This window comes from Plasmodium berghei (genome assembly GCF_900002375.2).
Source record: "Plasmodium berghei ANKA genome assembly, chromosome: 12".
Taxonomy (NCBI): domain Eukaryota; phylum Apicomplexa; class Aconoidasida; order Haemosporida; family Plasmodiidae; genus Plasmodium; species Plasmodium berghei.
Genome location: NC_036170.2, coordinates 569,658 through 590,555, shown reverse-complemented (window position 1 = coordinate 590,555; position 20,898 = coordinate 569,658). Strand labels below are relative to the sequence as shown.

The 20,898-nt window shown below is 20.7% G+C and overlaps 7 protein-coding genes across 7 annotated transcripts; 4 read left to right on the top strand and 3 right to left on the bottom strand.

Annotated features, from left to right (window-relative positions):
* Positions 1-967: 967 nt before the first annotated feature.
* On the top strand, positions 968-2,044 carry PBANKA_1215700 (conserved Plasmodium protein, unknown function; the record flags this gene model as incomplete). The annotated part of the gene is made up of 5 exons (XM_034566216.1): positions 968-1,067; positions 1,195-1,407; positions 1,581-1,711; positions 1,841-1,904; positions 1,998-2,044. 5 exons carry the CDS (start codon positions 968-970, stop codon positions 2,042-2,044), a joined length of 555 nt encoding a protein of 184 aa, XP_034422835.1.
* Positions 2,045-2,557: 513 nt separating this feature from the next.
* PBANKA_1215600 (40S ribosomal protein S3A, putative) lies at positions 2,558-3,840 on the bottom strand (the record flags this gene model as incomplete). The annotated part of the gene is made up of 2 exons (XM_034566215.1): positions 2,558-3,183; positions 3,678-3,840. The coding sequence occupies 2 exons, from the start codon at positions 3,838-3,840 to the stop codon at positions 2,558-2,560; spliced, it is 789 nt and encodes a 262-aa protein (XP_034422834.1).
* A 1,683-nt stretch (positions 3,841-5,523) lies between these two features.
* On the bottom strand, positions 5,524-6,102 carry PBANKA_1215500 (translation machinery-associated protein 7, putative; the record flags this gene model as incomplete). Its single annotated transcript, XM_034566214.1, has 3 exons — positions 5,524-5,572; positions 5,792-5,889; positions 6,085-6,102. 3 exons carry the CDS (start codon positions 6,100-6,102, stop codon positions 5,524-5,526), a joined length of 165 nt encoding a protein of 54 aa, XP_034422833.1.
* A 1,515-nt stretch (positions 6,103-7,617) lies between these two features.
* Positions 7,618-12,153, top strand: PBANKA_1215400 (conserved Plasmodium protein, unknown function; the record flags this gene model as incomplete). Its single annotated transcript, XM_034566213.1, has 1 exon — positions 7,618-12,153. One exon carries the CDS (start codon positions 7,618-7,620, stop codon positions 12,151-12,153), a length of 4,536 nt encoding a protein of 1,511 aa, XP_034422832.1.
* A 1,127-nt stretch (positions 12,154-13,280) lies between these two features.
* Positions 13,281-14,558, top strand: PBANKA_1215300 (conserved Plasmodium protein, unknown function; the record flags this gene model as incomplete). The annotated part of the gene is made up of 1 exon (XM_034566212.1): positions 13,281-14,558. The coding sequence occupies one exon, from the start codon at positions 13,281-13,283 to the stop codon at positions 14,556-14,558; it is 1,278 nt and encodes a 425-aa protein (XP_034422831.1).
* A 454-nt stretch (positions 14,559-15,012) lies between these two features.
* Positions 15,013-16,236, top strand: PBANKA_1215200 (conserved protein, unknown function; the record flags this gene model as incomplete). The annotated part of the gene is made up of 1 exon (XM_034566211.1): positions 15,013-16,236. The coding sequence occupies one exon, from the start codon at positions 15,013-15,015 to the stop codon at positions 16,234-16,236; it is 1,224 nt and encodes a 407-aa protein (XP_034422830.1).
* Positions 16,237-16,434: 198 nt separating this feature from the next.
* On the bottom strand, positions 16,435-19,725 carry PBANKA_1215100 (Rh5 interacting protein, putative; the record flags this gene model as incomplete). The annotated part of the gene is made up of 1 exon (XM_034566210.1): positions 16,435-19,725. One exon carries the CDS (start codon positions 19,723-19,725, stop codon positions 16,435-16,437), a length of 3,291 nt encoding a protein of 1,096 aa, XP_034422829.1.
* Between the last annotated feature and the right edge of the window lie 1,173 nt (positions 19,726-20,898).

Below are 20,898 nucleotides of genomic sequence, written 5' to 3'. Positions count from 1 at the left end.
TACCCCTTATGTAAAACAATAAATATATAATATACAAAAGAATAAATTCAGTTGGAAATTAATATTTTTATTTTAAACACGTGGAAAAAATCCATGTGGATATATAAGATTTAAAAGTTCGCGAAAACGAGTTGTGTTTTTGAATGTTATCCGTTATTTGCTAGCTTAAAATATAAAAAAATGTATATATATAAAATATACATGTATTATAAATACATTTTTTTAACACATTTTATTTTATATATTCTCGACAGTATTATGCAAAAATATATACCTTATGAAAAAAAGAAAAGAAAATAAAAAGTCGTCATATTTTTTTTTTCTTCTAAATAACGATATACCCTTTTGTGCGTGTGTTTATAATTTTAATGAAAAAAAACCTTTTAAAGGAACTTGATGTTACTTGTAAAATAACAAATATTACAGTAAGCATTTTTATTTTGCGTATTTAAAAAAAAAAAAAAAATATATATATATATATATATAATATAATAAATATATTCTTCCTTTTTTTAAAGTGGCATGTCTAAGTGATAACATTTCTCGTACTTTCTCCTTTCCTTTTTTAAGTTCAATTTTTTCTTATTTAAATATTTCATAATTTCGAAAATTTGTTAAATACTTATATGAACAAAAAAATATGTCATAATTTTATTTGAAAGGAAAATTAATATATGCATTAGAATGGTCATAAAATAAATATATGTTTATATAAATAACGTTGGACATATTTTAACATGTAAAAATATTATATATTTTATTATTGCTAAAATGTTTAACTTATTAAATATTTACAATGTACACTTTTACACGAGTATAAATATATATTTTTTACTCTATACTTTTATGAGTTTTTTCTTAACTTTTTTTATAACTAAAAATATTTTGGAATTATAATTGCTACACACACCTTAAAGGTATTTTAAATTATTTTTTAACAAAAATTATAAAAATTGACAAAAAAAAAATGAGTTCTATTATCGATAAAAACAAAAAAAAAGAGGAAATACACCTTCTTAAAGCTAAAGAGCTGAAAGAAAAAATCGAAACGATAAAAAATGATTTAGGTAGCATATTAATTTACTTTTATTATCCTTCCCAATTTTAATGCTATAATTATTTTACCTTTATAATTCTCATATTTTTGTAACACTTCATTTTTGACACAATACATTTAATTATCTTCAAATGCAGAAACAAAAACAAAATTAATAAGTGAACTAAAAGAACAACGAATAGACAAAATAAAAAATATTAAAGAACTTGAAATAAAAAACAATGCCAATTATAAAAACTTTATAAATGAATATGAAAATATACTAAATCAATACCAAAACATTGAAAAAGACATTTACGAAATGCTAGGGGACTTGGCATTGTTGTCTGAAAAATCATATAATGAAATATGTAATTAATCGATATATAATTAATTGATATGCATATATGTACCTTCTTTTTTATTATTATTTTGTCTTAATTTTTTTCATATTAAATTCTTTTTCCTGATGTTATTAACAGTATAATACATTTTTTTTTAATTAATATTTCATTTTAAATCAATAAAAAAATATAAATAATAGTAGAACTTAGAGAGAAAAATAAAAATATTCTTGTGAGCAAAGATTTAATTATTGAGAAGATTAAAAAAGAGTTCCAGGAACAAATGAAAATAATTGACCTTGAAATTTCCAAACACTCAAATATGCTGAATGTAAACATTTATGCATTTTGTTTACAGTTCATATATATATGTACACATTTTTAAATAAAAATTCATAATCGAATATGTATAATGCACATAAAACAGATAATCGATTTTTCAATTTTTTGACATTTGAAGGGTTTGCTTTTGAAAATATGCGGAATTTTTAAGAAAACACATGTACAGTATCAAAACGATAAGGGTACATAAAATAAAAGATACAATAAATAAAATTAAAAATATATGTTTTTGCAATTTTATTCATTTTAATATACTTTAATTTTTGTTATTACAGAATTAAGGCCATTATTAATACGACTAAAAAGCATTGGTAAAAACTAGGACGAAAATTTGTACATATTTTTAATTAATTTCAGAAATATTGGCCATGGAAATAATAACAAAAAAGGAGTTTACTAGACATAAAACCTTTCTATTTTATTAATTGGAATTATTTATCCCTTCCTATATATATATATATATATATACAACTTTATTGTAATTACTATTATTATTTTGTAAAAGTATATAATCTATTTGATATGGATTATAACATACGTTTTAAAATTGTACTTATTTATTTTTGATAAAAATATATATCTATATTAAATTTTCCATAAAAGCTGTTTATTTTTTTTTTTTAAAAAATAAATTAAAGTTCCATTCATTAATTAATTCATAAAAAAGGAATTTATTCACATACAAGTGCAAAATATGCACAAGTACATACATATATATATATATAATGTTGGAATTAAAAAAAATTAAAAATAACATATTTTTATATACATACACAACAAAATGTGCATAATGGGATATTATTTTTTTTCCAAATTCTGTAAATTTTTTTCTTTATTAATGTTTAAGCTCAGCAGTTAAAATGTTAGTAGCTTCCTTTGATTCAGGTAAAGATTTAACATTTTTTCCTGAATCTTCTTTTGGATCTGAATGCAATTCCATTAATTTAGAAATATCTAATTTTGGTCTTTTTAAGATTTTAACTTTTCTAATTAAAACATTTTGTAATGGAAATATTTTTTTACATTGTTTTTCAACTTCTTTTCCTATTGATTCAGGAATTATTTTTTTTACTAAATCTTTTAATAAAACTTTACTAGCTTCAGCGTGCATAATATCGACCATTTTTTTTCTGATTTTTTTAATTTGGCTAGTTTGTGCATAACAAGTGGTTTTTGTTTGGTTAGGTCTTTTTTTGGTAAAAGCAATACAAAACATTCTTAAATGATAATTGTCAATAGTTTTGACATCAGTACATCCTTCTATTAAGGTATACCCCTTTCTAATTAATGAGCATAATTTGTCCCTGGTTATACTTAATCCACAAAAGTCTGTATAGCAATCTCTGTTTATGATATGATCACATATTAATTTAATTTTTTTATGAGCTTGATCTTCATCATTATTTAAATCGGCTAAGTTAACTTCGTAAATTCTACCCTTTAAACCGTCAGTTGCCAATTCTGTCATTTGTTAAAAAAAATATATTAATGTAAAATTCGGAAAATAAAACATATATGTATTACGTGATATACAAAAAAAACGGATTGTTAGAAAAATGTCAAAGCACCTATTGGTGCGCATACTAGCATGCACAGTTCATATTTTTTAAGGGGAAGTGCACATATATATAATACGAATATGTATGCATAAAAATGGATATAAAATGTATACTTTTTAAACATAAATTACATGAGGTACACCATGATATAGTAAGTTCACAAATATAACATGTTCACTCAATTTATTTACATGCATATAATATAGTAATATACTTTAATTCGCTATCATTGCTCATGATATACAACATTTTGAAAACGATATATGTACAAATAAATATATAGATAGTTATATATTTCGAACAAAATATAATGCAAACAGGGACAATATATAGCCATATATATGTTTAAAAAAAATTGTAACTTATTTTTCAAATTATTTTATTTTTATTTCTTACTTTTTCCAATAGTTTTAGTAACTAAAGTTTTTCCAAATTTTCTAACCATAAACATTTTAGGAGCATTAAGGTCATACCATTCTTTTTTGGTAAAAACATCAGTGACCTTTTTCTTTCCACCCTTTTTTCCTTTTGATGTTCTTTTATTTTTTCCAACTGCCATTTTTCCAGTTATATTAATTTATAAGTGAAAATATAATATCGAAAAATTTTAAATTTAATAATTAACAAAATTAAGCTTGTGAATTATTTCTTTTAATTTTTTGTAAATTATTAAAAAAAAAAATATATTATTTTTTTAATTGGATATACATATATTTTTATTATAAATTAGTATGCTAAAATGTATACAATACAGTTCCCTATATATACCCATACGTTTTATATATAAATAATAATATATATAATCACATGATATTTATTTTTTTAATTTATGTTAAATTTTACAAATAATATAATTTGTTCTTTTACGTTTCTTAAATATTACATAGGCCATAATATATTATTATGTAATGTATTACATATATTATATATATATATACAAGATATATGTTATAATTTTTTTTTTTAGTTCACTTTTTTTTATGCACTTTATTTAATGGTACACTTAAAAAAATATATAATAATATCCCTTATTTTTATTGAAATATTTGGGTGGTAAAGGGGTATATCACAGTTTATGCTTAATCTAATACCGTAAGGAAAATATATTTTATATATACGCCCAATTATTATAAAATATATGCAAATATTTTTTTTATGATCCTTAACTATATATTTAATTTTTTAAAAAACTCGTTGGAAATTTCTTATATTAAATGGAATGATAAAATTAAAAATTAATATTTTTCCTTATTCTAAAAAAGGAAAAGTACAATAATATATTTTTCCCTTTTTGGAAATTTATGAAAATTTGATTAATTTTCATAATTAATTATAATTCACAAAAAAAAGTTATAATAATATTATTTACATAACAAATATTAGAATTGTGTTTTAAGTAGCCACTATATTTTATTTTATATAATGACATATTTAAGGTATAATATACTTAAATATGAAAAACGAATAAATAAAATGTGGTAAATTTGGTGAAAAAAAAAATATATGCCAAATAATAAACTAAAACTATAAATTGTTTTTATATTTTGTGAATTAAATAAATGAAGTAATCGTCAATTTATTAAAAACAACATTATCAGCTTTGTTCTAAAATGAAAAGAACGTTTTTAATATATAAAGGTGGCATTTTTTCATTAGGATATTAATATAACATTAGTCAAAATTAAAATAATGTTGACATGATCGATTTATTTATGTGTATATTTGCAGTACGAGCAAAAAAAACGATTACACAATATTACAACTTATGAATATACATAGGCATTGTATCATTATTATTTAACGATACGTTGTTTTCTTTTTTTAGTTATATATTTAATTTTTAGTAATTTTGATTTTATTTCTCATATTATTTGAAAATATATAATGAAAAACTGCTAAGATTATTAAAATAATACCAAATAATAGTGATATATTTTTCCAAACAAAATAATTTTAATAGTATATAAATAATTTTTTTTTTCTTAAATATTATTACTTTTTAAATAATGTTACTAATTTGTTTTAATATAATGTTATTTAAAATTTTTATATCAACATCATTACATAATTATTTCATATTTTATCGATAAATATGAAACTTAAAAAAAGAGAAAAAAAAACACAATATTCATGCTAAGAATGTGATAAAAATAAAAAAATAAGATTTTTGTGCAATTTCTTCAATTTTATTTGCAATAAATATAAAATATGAATATTCTATATATCTAAAAAAAACTAGTGTCTACTTTTTCTTTGCCTTTAATAATTTTTGTTTAGCTTCTTCTTCAGCCCTAAAAACAATTGATAAAAAAAAAATGGCAAAGCAAATGTATGCATATTCATATATATAATATATAAAAAATATAAGGGATAAAGAAATTGTGATAACATGTTGTGTGCTATTTTATGAGATATATTTTTTTTTTCAGATTTAAAAATGTATAATGGTATATATAACTACATATATATGAATATATTGTATATGTATGTTTAATTCTTTTTATTTTTACTTTTTCTTTTCCGCCATTTCTTTTTTAAAAGCTATATCTTCCTCTGTTAATTCGACTGGCCCCTTTTTGGCTGCCTTCAAGGGTTTTTTTTTACCTCCCTATTAAAATAAATATTAAAAAAAATGCAAAAAATATAAAAGACGTTATAAAATGGAAACTATACAACTTTTGTATCATGGACACAAATGTGATTATATATATATATATATATATATATATATACGCTCTGTTTTTTTCTCTTCTTTATTTGTTTTGAATTTTGAATATAGTTTTGGTTATATATATTAATTAACCTGTATATTAAGTGGCATTTTAAAAAGAAAATAATATATAAATATCGCAATAAAAAAAAGAGGAAATTTTTTTATATTTGTAGCATATTATTTTTAAAATGAATAACACTATGTAGTATTATTTATTTTTTTTTCTTCAGTGTTAAAGTATAATTTAAAAAAAAAAAAGAAAAGAATATGGTTATTTAAAATTTATAACTTGAATAATAATAGTATAATTTTTCGAACATATTTTCTTTTTTTTTGATATTTAATTTTTTTTTACATTGCATATTTATTTGTATGTAATATGGCAAATAAGCTTGTGCATACCCATTATAAATATATAATGTGCTTTTAATTTAATAAAAAAAATCGCTAATATTTAATATTCCTTTTTCAATTCAACATTTTTATATATAATATGTGAAAAAAAATATACATATTATATATAACATATGTATAATATATTTACAAGTTTATTTCATTATACAATTTGTTTGTTTTTTGTTTTTATACATTGCGTGTATATGGCTTTTTTTTATTATTGTGATTTTAAATCAGTATCCTTATAAATATAAAATTATTTTGTATTTCCACATCAGCATATTATTATAATTATCCATATATAAATTTTCAAATGCATCGAAATAATTTTAAGAATGTTAACCGTTAAGAATGCTATATTTCTATATAAAGTTAAAATAAAATATGTGTGTATATGTACATAAATATTAATACAATTTAATTGAAAATATTTTGTTAGCTCTTTATAATTTAAAAATAATAAATGTAAATAAATTATAAAATACAAAAGCTTATTCATTTTATATACATAATGAGACATGTGATGATATAACTTTATAGCTGCATTCTATTGTAAAATTTTCTGTATTTGTAAAAAACACAAAACATTTTCATATGAGTAGTATTATATTGTTATTATTTTTTATAGTTTTGTTTGTGAACTAGCTTTTTTTCCGTAAAAAAAATATATATATATGTATATATATAATATATTTATAAGAATACCTACTATATACCATAATTTTTTTTTTTTAATGAGTATGTATCATATGGCGTGTTAATACATATGTGCACATATTTGTCTTTTAATTTTTTTAAAACAATAACCATATTATTTCACTTTTAATATACCAATGTATATTCGTAGTAATTGCTCAAATAAATTTAAGTGCGTAATTAATTTTATTTCGTTTTGTTTGTTTTTAAGGATATTTGTTTTATATGTATACACACATATACATGGTCAGCCACACGTTAACACAGTGTTATCATTTCATGAGTTTATACAAATTATTAAATAAAACAATCTATAAAGTTTATTTGGTAGTCATATTTTCAATATTTTATACAAGTCATAGTTTAATATAGTGTTAGGATACGTTAAAATGTATATGTATGTATGCTGTATATATTATGTGTGGAATGCATAACATTTTTTGCTTTATCGCATTTTGACTGATTTATATCCTACTATTTTTCGAACAGTTATGAAAAATTAAAGGTAACGTATATACACAATTTTTTAACATGAAGCCTTCTGCAAAAAAAAAGAGGAGGGATGTAGAATACGATAGTTGTATAGATTTTGAATATTTGTATAAAAAAAAAAAAAATTATAAAAAAAAATATTCTATATATAGGGAGAAAAATTATAGTGATTCTGAAATATATAATAAAAGAAGATTTCAAATAAAAAAAAAAAATGGATATATATATATACATAAACATTATAATACAGATAATAAAAAATATGAGAAGAAATTGTGTTTACTTGATGATGTAATTGTATATAAAAATTATTTTGATAAATATGATGAACGAAACAATGAAAAATTAAAAATTTTTAAAAATATTTTAAAAATATATGAAAATGTATCGAATAATGAAAAAAAACAGTTATATCAAATAATAAAATCTTGTTCATATACACAAGGTGGATTTCAAAATAATCAAATAAGACAAAAAATATGGTTATTGTTACTTGGATTTAATATTAATTTATCAAAAAATAAGGAATATAATGAACATCCAATAAATATATTATGTAAAAAGTATATAAATAAATTTATATATAACTTTTCTAATCATTTTAAATTTATATGGAATAAACCACAATATAGATCATTAAAATTTTGTACAACTTCTGTTGTTACTTCTCATATAAATGACAATATTATTGAAAAGACAAAAAATAAAAAATATAATAAAATTTCTAATTTTCAAATTTCAAAACATTTAATAGAAAAAACTAATTCTGATATTCATCAAAATGAAAAATCAGAAACATTAACTAGTTTATTCGGTAAAGACAGGGGGAATAATATAATAAATAAAAATGCCGAAAATAAAATTGAACAGAACGACTTAACAAACAGAGGTATCAATATAATTCCCAATTCAACTAGGAAAGATATTTTCAATCCTGATTTTTCATCTATGCGTTTACGAAAAAGAAAAAAAAAATGCATATTCGGAAACAGGAATACAATAAATGGCTTTTTATCAGAAAAAAAAGATAAAAATGAAAATTTGATTAATATAAAAAAAAAAAGCAAAAAAAATAATGCACAATATAGCAAAGAAAATACGAATGAAATGCTAGAACAAACAGAAAATAATAGTAGGCAAATAAAATGTACAAATTTGTTTGCAAATGATAAAAAATATCATAGAAATTATTTGTATAAATATATTTCGCCAAAAGAAAATACCGAACTTGATTTCTTTATCCATTTATCTAATTTGGATGAATATTCTTCAGAAGAATTTCAAAATAAAAAATTTTCTGAACATTCAGATTATTCAAATAATTCTAGGCATCCTATAGAAAACAAAAGTAGTACAACATCAACATTGTTATCACCCAATGATTATTGTTATAAAAATAATAGTGATGATATATCAAATAAATTAAATGAAAAAAATAGTGAAAAGAAATGCCCTCTTCGATTTTTTTTATCACCAAAATCTTTTGATTACGAATTTATGATGAAAAAAATTCGTAAAAAAAAAGGAAGTAATAAATATTCTAAAATTCTAAAATTATATTTTGAAAAAAAATTGAATAAAGTTAAAAAAAAGACAAAATTATCATTTGGTAATATTAACAAAAAAACAAAAAGATTTATTAAAAAAAATTCAAAACAAGTTGTAAATTTATTATTAAATTTTGAAGAAAGAAATAAAAATAATAATTATGATAAAAAAATTAATAAAAATTTTATAATTAAATTGTTAAAAATAATATATGAAAATGTATTAGAAGTAGATATATATATAGTTGATCATATAATTAACAAATATAAATCAAACAACATAAAAAACGATATAAATGCAAATCCAGCATCTTTATATTTACAAAATAGCATAAAATATAACTATGATTTAAATAGTAACTTAAATAAATGGCTAATTGATAGTGTTTTATTAGAAGAAAATGAAAGAATGCAAGTTAAGAAAGACGTAAAAAGAAGTGTAAACACATGGAATATACATAAAAATATTATTTATGAAATTAAAAAAAAATATCAATATATTTTAAAAAATATTATCTGTAGTATTTTATATAAGCATTCTAATAAAATATATTATGCTCAAGGAGTTCATGATGTTTGTTTAGTTTTCTTAACTGTTTATTTTCATAATTTTTTTATGAAATATCAAAAATATGTTTTTTTAGAGCATTTTATATACAAATATGCTATAAATAAAATATGTAGAGATATTTTTGAAAAAAAATATAATCACATTAACTTACCATTTCATAAACAGCGTTATTATATGACCCATACAAATAAAAACAACATTGGTATTAATTTTATTCATCCATTTTCAGCATGTTGCCAATTTAGTGCACCTTCTGAAGAATACACGCATTGTCAAACGGGTCTTATCGACCCAGCTTGTTCAAACTTGTGTAAAGTAAAAAAAAAAAAATCGATAAATTCGCATAATGAAAAAAATGGAGCTATTAATGTAAATATTGGTGGACAAAAAAAGCAAAAGGAAGACGATCAATACGATATTCTCCAAAACAATATTAGTAATATGTTTTTAATAGAAGAAAAATATATTGAAAAAATATGTATACTTAATAATATTAAAATTGAAAAATATATAAAATATAAAAAAAAAAAAAAAAAAAAAGAATATATAGTTTATTTGCTTTGTGAAAGATTTCTTTTATTCTACATGATAGATTATTTAACATTGTCTTTGGATGTTTCAATTAAAAATACATTTAAAGGTGTTGGATTATTATTAAGATATTTGGATGAAGAAGTATATAATGTTTTTTGTATATTACAAAATGAACAAGAATGTGAAAATAAAAAACACAACAGTCAATATCGTAATAATCAAAATAATGAAAACCAACAAAAAACATTACAAAATAAAAATTATGAAAAAAGCAAAGATAATAAAACAGAAATTAAGAAAAGTTCATTACAACTTAGTGGAACAGAATTTTTTTTTTGCTTAAGTTGGGTTGTTACATATTATGCACATGTCATCACGGAATTTAATAAGCTAGCTAGATTATTTGATATATTATTATCAAATGATGGTGTTTTTATTATTTATTTTACAAGTTCTATTATATTGCATAAAAAAAAAGAACTATTAGAAATAGTTGATAAGAAAAAAAAATATTTATTATATAATAACATGTATACCGAAATACATTACATTTTTCAAAATCTAAATTGGAAAAATATAGATGTTGAACATATTATTAACAAGACATATTATTATATGACTCATAAAATATCTTTTGATAAATTTTTAAAAGAAATGAAAAAAAAAATATCATTTCCACCTTTTTCTCCAATATATAGTTCACCATTTATTTTATATTATTATAATTATCAAACTCGACAAAAAGAAAAAAAAAATAAAGCAATTCAACGATCTTTGATAAATTTTTATAATTATAGCCATGGTGAAAAATCAAATAAGAGGCTTGAAAAAAGTGGAGTTGAAACAGACGAATCGGATAATAGTAATATTATGAATCAAACCCAAAGTATCGATTCACAATCTGATGTAAATATAATAGATGCTACAGAAAATCTCAAAATTTTTAAAATAGAATCAAATATATTTAATAATAAAAATGATTATGAAGAAAAAGAAAGGGATAAAATTGATAGCCAAGAAAAAATAAATGTAATTCCTAAAATGGGTTTAAAAGAAGATAAGAATTGTGATATAATAAAAATAAATAAACAAATAAAAAATAAAAGGGAGAAATATAAAAAGGGTAGATATAATAAAAAAAAGGGAAATGTCTATTTATATTATCCATACTATATTTTATATAAACATATAGATATATATAAAGAAATAATAAAAAAACATATACTTGTGGAAATTTTTTTTCAATATATTTACTATGAATTTATTATAAATTATAAAGAAATATGCAAAAAATATGATATATATTTAACAGATCATTTTTATGCTATGCAATATATTAATAATAAAAATCATGATTATATTAAAGAAATTAAAAAAAAAAAAAAAATGGAAAAAATTATATATAATATGACTAAAAGCATTACTTATTTGTGTGCAGATAAATATAGCCCCAAAAATCAAAAAAAATTAAAACCTGTTTTTTTTAATTTTGTAAAATTAGATGAAAATTTTTTGCTTCCTTATACAAATTTATTGGGAACTGAGAAAAATATTTACGAGGTTGATCTTTTTGATTATTTTTCACGATTTAATAATAGTTACTTTTTTTATTATATAAATAAATATACCAAAAAATATACTGGAAAAAATGATAAAAATAATTATATAGGAATTATCCCACCTATTTATAAATACATTATTGAAGACAGCAAAATAATGAAAATATGGGGGCATGAAGGAATACAAAATTTTAAAGATATTACACACACAAAAAAAAATGGAAATATAAAAAAAAATAAAAAAAATTTAAATCATATTTATTATATTCTTAAAACCTCAATTAATAATTATCCATATTCAAATTTCTTTTTTATATTTTTTTTAATATCAGTATTTTCATCATTTTGGTATTTTCGGAAATAAACCATTATGTTCAGTGTTTACACATTGAAAATGGAAACATATACATATATGTGTATATTGTTTTTTTTTTGTGAAAAAAATATCCATGTTAATTTTGTTGAATAAGTAATGCTCATAAAACTACAAATTATTTGCAGTCTATTCATTCACATAATAAATTATAATAAACTGTATTCGCAGTAAATATGTGGAAATGTATTATCTATATATCAATCGATTTAATATATGTATTAAACATATAATAATATATTTTTTTATATTTTCCTTCATTTATATTTGGAAATTTTACAATTTCACACACCTTTTCACATTTTGATTCAAGCATATGTATTTTTACTACCCGATTGATTTATGCATATTTTTGTCACATGATGTTTTTCCATTTTTTTGTAATCAAACATGTATAATTATGAAAATATTAAAAAAATATGCAATAATTTAAAAAATATGCTTTTTTTTGTCCATATAAAAAACAACTATTAGTTATTCTGCTTAAATTTACCATACAAACTATATATAAACAATGCTGTTTATATAATAGTACACTTTAGGTATTAAACATAGAATTTATCAAAAATTGCAATTTTTTATTTAAATATTTTTTTAAATTATTTTATAAAAACTTAATGCTTATATAGAAGGCTACACTATATCGTATATTTTTCAGTTAATGTGTAAATTGTGCCAATAAAATTGTAAAAAAAAAAAAAAAAGAATGAAATAAAATTTGTTACAATTCTAATAATTTGTGTATATGTATTTTTCTGTTTTTTTTAAATAGAAAAAATGAGAAATAAGTATATGTTAAAAGAAGAGCAATAATTATTCCCTCGTTTTCTTTTTTTCTTTTTTGTATAATTTAGTCCCAAGGAATTCCACCGAACTAGCCATAAAAGTTAATTATGAGCTAATTCGAGCGATGTATAGTTATGGCTTTTATTTATTATAATATGGAATTATATCCTTAATATTTTCAGAACAAGTATATATATTATTGGAAAAATATGCATATCATCATAAAATTTTATCATAGTTTTGTTTATAATGAATAAAGAAATAAAATTTTAAAAATAAGCAAAGGGGTTAGATAACCAAAAATGATCTCGTAAATATTGTTCATAAAAAAAATGTATGTAAAAAAAAAAATAATCGATTTTTACAAAAGTAACATGTTTGCTTTAAGTTTAGGAAGTACATGGGCTTTACTTATAAGTAGTGGTTGTGTATTCAGTTTGAAATATTTTAAAAATTTTGAATATAGACATATATATATAGTTGATGCTATTAATATTGCAAAACTACATTTAAATTGTACAAATAATGATGAAATAAAAATAATAAAAAAAAAAGGAAATGTTGATTCGTCCAATCAAAGAGCAAAATGTGAAATACTTTTTTCTTTAAAAGGGGAACAATTTTTGGTTAATATAAATTCGATAAATTGCCAAAAAAAAAAAAATAATAATAATGATATGGATGAAGAAGATATAGATATTTCAGATTATATTGAAAATCCATATTTAATTAAAAAAGCAATTAAATCATTTTTTTACAAAATCAAAGCATTTATTATTCCATTTATTTCTAGTAATAATAATAATAATAATAATAATAATAATAATCAAATAAAAGAGAATAATTTATATGATGATAAAAATAATAACTCAGAAATATATACAACTAACCAAAATAAAAAAGAGAATATAGCTGATAAGGATAAAGAAACAATTCGAATTATCCAGCATCAATACCCATGGAAAATAAATAATATTATTATTGTTAAAAAAAAAAATAATAATATAAATGAATATATTAATAATAGTGTAATAAACAATATGAAACACGGTGAAAATAAAAAAGTGAAAAATAAAAATACTATTCCAATTATTGATATTTTTTACAATTTCAAAACTTTTATTAATAATTTTTTTTATTATAATTATGAAATATATCCAATATATGGTAATCCAAAAGAAAACACTTATTATTATAAATATGTAAATAAAAATCGAGCATTTAATAAGACACAGAAATATATTGGGAAAATTATGTTGTGTGCGTTTTGCTTATCAACTATTTTAGCTATAAAAAGAATTCAAATATATAAAAATTCTTATTCAGGTTTAAATTATGTTAAAAATTTTGTATTAAACAATAAACAGCTTTTTCATATTTTAGGAGATACGCAAATACAAATCTTAAGTACATCTGGATTATATAAACAAAATTATGTAAATAGTAAAATATTTTTTCAAACTTCTCAAAAAAATGGCATTGTTCAATTAATAGCTACAAAAAATCAAAACGATAAGACATTTACTTTATTGCATGCTAAATTACTTTTAAAAAATGATGTTATAGAACTGAAAAAGGATAACAGTATAGTGGGTACAAACATATATTAAAATTTATTACTAAAAAAAAATAGAAAATTAATATAGTATATAATTATTTAAATGTTAGCAAAATAAAAAAAAATATATATAATTTTTTTTTCTCTAATTTATGTATTTTTTTTGTAGCACATAAAATTTTTTGTTTTATAATGGGGTTGATTGAATTCCCCCAATGTGCATATACATTTGTTTCATTTTTTTTTTCTAATAATATTAAACGCTTTAATTTATGCTAAAAAAAAAAAAATTTTAAAGTATTTAAAAAGGCATGCGAATGCTTCATAAATTATGTAAAAATATTTTTAAGGGGGTTGAAACATTTGAAATTCTTAATGAATATCTATTTATCTTTTAACAAAATGTTATTTATTATTTCCCTTTGAAAAGTTTTTTATTTTCTATAACTTTTCCACATTTTTTAAGATCTCTCTATTTGTATGTATACATATGTGAATGTGTGAAAATGCCAGTATGTTTTTCTGTTCATAAGGTAACTGGGATTAATGATAGGAATAACATAATCCTATATAGAGAGCCTATTTTAATAAATAAAAAATGTGAAAGTAAATATGTAATATTTTTCCCAGGTGATTATTCAAATTTTTTTAAAAATAGCATTTATACTTACTATATATATGAACCAACTAATGAATGCAGTGATTATCGTTTTAGTTATGAAGCTTTATTTTGGGTTATATCATCTAAATATTTATATGATCATATAATATTTATAAAACCTAGTGTTTTTATTAATTGTTTTTCTACTTTTTCAAATTTTATAAATGATGAGCATGCATCTTTAAATACTATTTCGAAAAATGAAATAAACTCTGAAATCAGCCACAAAAAAAATCAAAGCATTGATGGAAATTCAAAGATAGTTACAAAAATAGTATCAAAAAATCAGATTGAAACACAAAGTTGTAAAAGCGATAAATATATAGATGCAAAGGGAATCAAACATTTATTATTTATTTTATTATCATTAAATAATGATATATTAAAAGAAAACAGTGGGGAAGATAGTTTAATGGATGGATCCAGAAAAAAACAAAATGATGATACATTAGTTAATAATAATTTTCAAAAATGTGGAAATATTATTAATTCAGATAAAGCACTGAATATTCATAATAAGTGTGTAAATAATGTTATAAATATAGATACAATTATAAAGAAGAAGTTAATTTTAATAGGGTTTAGTAAAGGGTGTAGTGTTTTGTTTTCTATACTGAGAGAAATTAACAAAGCAGAGTTTATTTTGGAATATATAGAATCAATATATTTCTTAGATCCAGGTTTTAAAAAAAACATATATAACACTAATATAGAATCTAATTCATTGAAAGTTATTTCAAAATATAATTTAAAAATATTTATCCATTCAACCCCTAATCAGATATTCGAGAGGAATACTATGGTGGTTCATAAGGAATTAAAAAATTTTATAACAATGTTAAAAAATTATAATATTAATATTTTTTCATATTTTCATTATATAAATATAGAAAAAATGATTGACCCAATTAATCTTCATTTTGAAATTCTAGAAGATTTCTCAAATTCATTTTTAGAGAAAATAAATAACATATCTATATTTATAAACAGTTGTAATGAAATTGGAATAGTATGTTTAGAAAACAAAAAGCCTATAGATAAGTTTCTTTTTCAAAATTGGCATATGTAGTTGAAATTATTGCAAAATAAATTAACATTTATAAAATTCTCTATGCACACATATTTATCTTTTGAATATTGAGAAAAAATATATATATACACACACATATATATATATATACTCATTTTAGGGGAAAAAATAGTATTTATGATAAATATTACAATATATATAGTATAAAATTGAGTTGTATATTTCTATAGAAATTTTTTATTTGTAATAAGACATATTTGACGATCTATTCCTTCCAGGCATAAAAAACATGTTAGTGTATGAGCATTGCAGGTGATCTAATACAAAATCATCATAAGTTTTGCTATTTCCATTCTGCATTTTTTCCAAATAAAGAATAGTTTTTGTATTTTTATTTTTGATATAAACATTAACATTCTCATTGTTTGGGAAAGTATAATCAAAAATATAAAATTCTTCTGTAGAATTAATTTTCCATAATATTTGATTATCGTTATATATAAAATAAATAATTCCACATGCACCAAGTGAAATATAAGGATCTTCATTATATTTTATTAAAAAATTTCGATATGTTTGGTCTATTAATGGTTCACATATATTATTTTTTTGTGCATAATTTTCTGTACATGTACATGTTGTTTTATCACTTTGATATTTGCAAACCGAATTTTTGGGGCAATTCCCATTATTAAATAAACATGGATTTTTTAAAACACAAAGATCATTTTTTTTAATATAATTAAATGTGCATACACACATAGGTTCTTTATTTAATACATTGATACAAATCGAATTATCTGAACAATAACCTTTTTCACTACATTTATCTCTTATAACACATTTATTATTTAGGAAAATATAACCCTCTTTTTTACATGTGCATTCATGTGGTTTATCTTCATGATATATACAATTTGCCTGATCAGTGCAGTTACCATTATTAACTGTACATAAATTATTGTATACACATTTTCCTTCTCCATTTTTGGAAAAATTATTTTTGCACACACATTCCCCTTTACCATTTGAATATATACATTCTTCATTTGCTTTACAGTTTATATTGTCACAATATCCAATAGCTTCGCACTCATTAGTTTTTGGAGATCTAGCGAAATGATCTTTACATTCACACCGAGCTTCATCAGTATTTATATAATAAACACACACTTCTTTATTTTTATTACACATATTAATATATTCTTTTTTTTTACATTTATTTCTAGAAGCATATAAAACATCATAATCATCGTCTAATTCGCTATCATAACATGTGGGTTTTCCTTTTTTATTTAGAGATCTATTAATGCATTTGCACACATGCTTCCCCTTTACTACAACGCATTTTTTATTTGTTGGGCATTGATCAAAACATGGAACATCTTTTTGACACACCCCATCTATTATATTATATCCATCAATACAATCGCAATATATATATCCGTTTGCATTTTTACATTCTTCATTTTCTCGACATTTTATTGATGAACAACTTGTAGGAATTTCACAAACCAAACTATTGAGTTTATTTTTTGATATATAAGGATAATCACAAAAGCATCTATAATCAAATTTATTTCCATAGCAAGATGAATCACTAGTGCAAAATGTACATAAATTTTTACATTCATAAGATATATAAAGATATTGATTATTAATACAATATGTATCAAATTTATACATACTTCCTATATCACAATTGCTAGTGTCGTTACAATATGTTTGCACCGAGTTTGTAATATTTAAATCTTCACATCCTGGCCCCCCTTTTATTATTGCACTATGAATTTGAATTTTTCCCCCAATACATTCTATTTTACTATTTTCTGTATTCTTTAATATTTTTATATAGGATGTAGCATGCTTATTTTCTTTAATTTTTGCATGTTCATTTATATTTTTTGGAATTGTTTTAGACATAATTTTTAATCCGGGTTTTGCTTTTTCAGAATTATTTTCATTTATTTGATCATATTCTTCATCATATTCTTCATCAAATTCTTCCTTTTCTTTGCATAAATAGTTATATTTAAAATATATAAAATCTTCTGTACATATATTTGGGGAATGAAGCATTTCTGTATTATCTGTACTACTACCATATACACATTTATTTTTTCCATTACATTCTTTTTTTAAAATTGAGGTAAATCGTTTTTTATGAACACTATTTAGAGAAAATGGAATATTGTAGCAAGTAATATATGCATTAACAATTTCTATTTCAAAATCCTTTGGGCATTTCATGAATATATGCTCAGATTTTAGTGATGACCCAGTATATAATTTATCTATATATGTTTGACTATATTCTATACTATTTAATTTTAAAAAATCTTCAAATTCATGAGAATAATAACATTTATTTTGATAAAAATATTTATTATCATTACATTTACATTCTGCTTTGTTTGTTTGTTTATTTTGTACACAAATCGAATTTTCTGGACAATTCAATAATTGACATACATCTATAGGTTCACAAGTTTGCTCATTAATTGGAATTCCAAATTTTTTACATTTACATGTTTCACTAACTTCATCACAATATTGATTTACCGAACAAACTTTATTTCCACATGTATAATTTTTTTCACATTTATTTGATATATTTTTTCTATAAATACTAATATTGCTTTTAGGGTTAGGAATTATTTCGTTGTTTAATAAACTATTCTGTATAATATTATAGCCATATTTACAAATTCGTTCGGAATATTTTATTTTAGGATTTGCTGAATCATTTTGAATTAAAATATGACTGGGTTGGTCTTTACATTTATATTTTATATGCAATATATATGAATCATTTATAGGGCATGAATTTACATTAAATTTAGAAAAATCAATATGACAATAAGTTTTATTAGTACATAATTTTAGACCATATAATAATAAATAATCATTTAAACAATATTTAGAAGGTATACTATTTATAGAAATAATATCAACAAACATTGTATTACAATTAATCAAAATTTTTTTTTTATTTTCTAAAAATACAATTTCTTGATATACAACATCTGGTTTTAACAATTCGGGTTCACTGATGTGATATATGATCAGTTCTTTACTATTAAAATGAGCACAATATAATAAATCATTTTTTATTTCTGTAATATATTTATTATTTGGTAATATTCCACAAAAATTATTTTGATAACATTTAATACTGTATTTATTGGTTGATACACCATGTTGATATATATAGTAACTACATGAGTTTTCATCATCACTTACTGAAAAAAAATCTTTTATTTTATTTTCATGTACTAAAGGAATAACAATAGAAACCCCTTTGTGTTTATATCCATATGTATTTATACCATCTGCATGTATTATTTTTCCTTTATGCAATTTATCTCGTATTTTATAATTTAAGGAAAATAATATATTACTATTATTATCATCATTATGATTTGCTTTACTTAAAGTTATATCTTTTCTACCACGTATGGAGCACTTAAATAATATTAATCCAAATATTATTATGATTAAGTTGGTTATTATTTTTTTTTTCATCATTATACTGCATCTATTTTCATATATCTTTGTTTCAAAAATATTCACATTCACAACGCAATTTTTATTGGACAATTTTCTTCCCCCCCTCAAATGAAATACACATAGAACGTGCAAAATGATGTTAGAAAAATATAGTATGCATATAAATTGTCTAAAACTATTGGAATGTTAATAATTTCCCATTAATTAAAAATAGCGTCGTTACCCGTCTATTTTTTGTGAAAATCGTGAAAGGCAATGATTTATTTTTAAATTAATTGGTTAATTAAATTTAGGGGAAATAAAAACATAGAAAAAATAAAACAAAAAATAATAAAATAATAAATGAAAAAAATAATATATTTTTAATATAACTATTTCTCCTGTGCACTATTCCAATTTGTTGGAAATTTCCTTTTAATTGGGGGGTGATGATTTTTTTTTTTTTTTTTGTAAATTTTAGAATATTTGTTGTAATTGCACTAAACAAATCAGTTTCCATTTTATTACCCAATTTTAGTACTTATATATATCTTTATTTATTGTTTGTTTTTTTTTGTTTTTTTTGTTTTTTTTTCATATACCATTTGGTGAAAGCATAAAATATTATTATAAAGTTGGAGAATTTTCTATATTTCAAAGGTTCCATATATATATGAATATTTTAACGATGTAGTCAATCATATATAATGCAAAATATCTAACCTTAATTTTATTTTACAACATTGTAAAATGTACATAATTATATTTCACCAAAACATATATAGTAAATATCTAGAATGATTAATCAATTGCTTGGATATTTTTGAAATTCTTTTACAATTTTTTACACAATTTTTTACTTTTTTTTTGGATACATTTGTTTTCCTCTTAATAATTAAGCTTAGATAATTCCAAAAGACAAAAAGATTGTATATATATTTTTCCAGTTCAATCACTAACCTTTTTTATCATAAAAAATGCAATTTTAAAAGTGGAAAAAAACAAAATAATAATAAAATTCCAAATAATATAAAAATTTTCGAAATAATTACAGAACAGCTATAAATATGTTCCAAAAATATATAAATAGAAATAATAAAAATAGTCAAGATAATAAAAATAGTCAAATAATCAAAATAATCAAAATTGGAGATAGGCAACCAGCGCTATATTATCGCAATGTGTGTTATATTATTTCCCCCTTAATTTTAA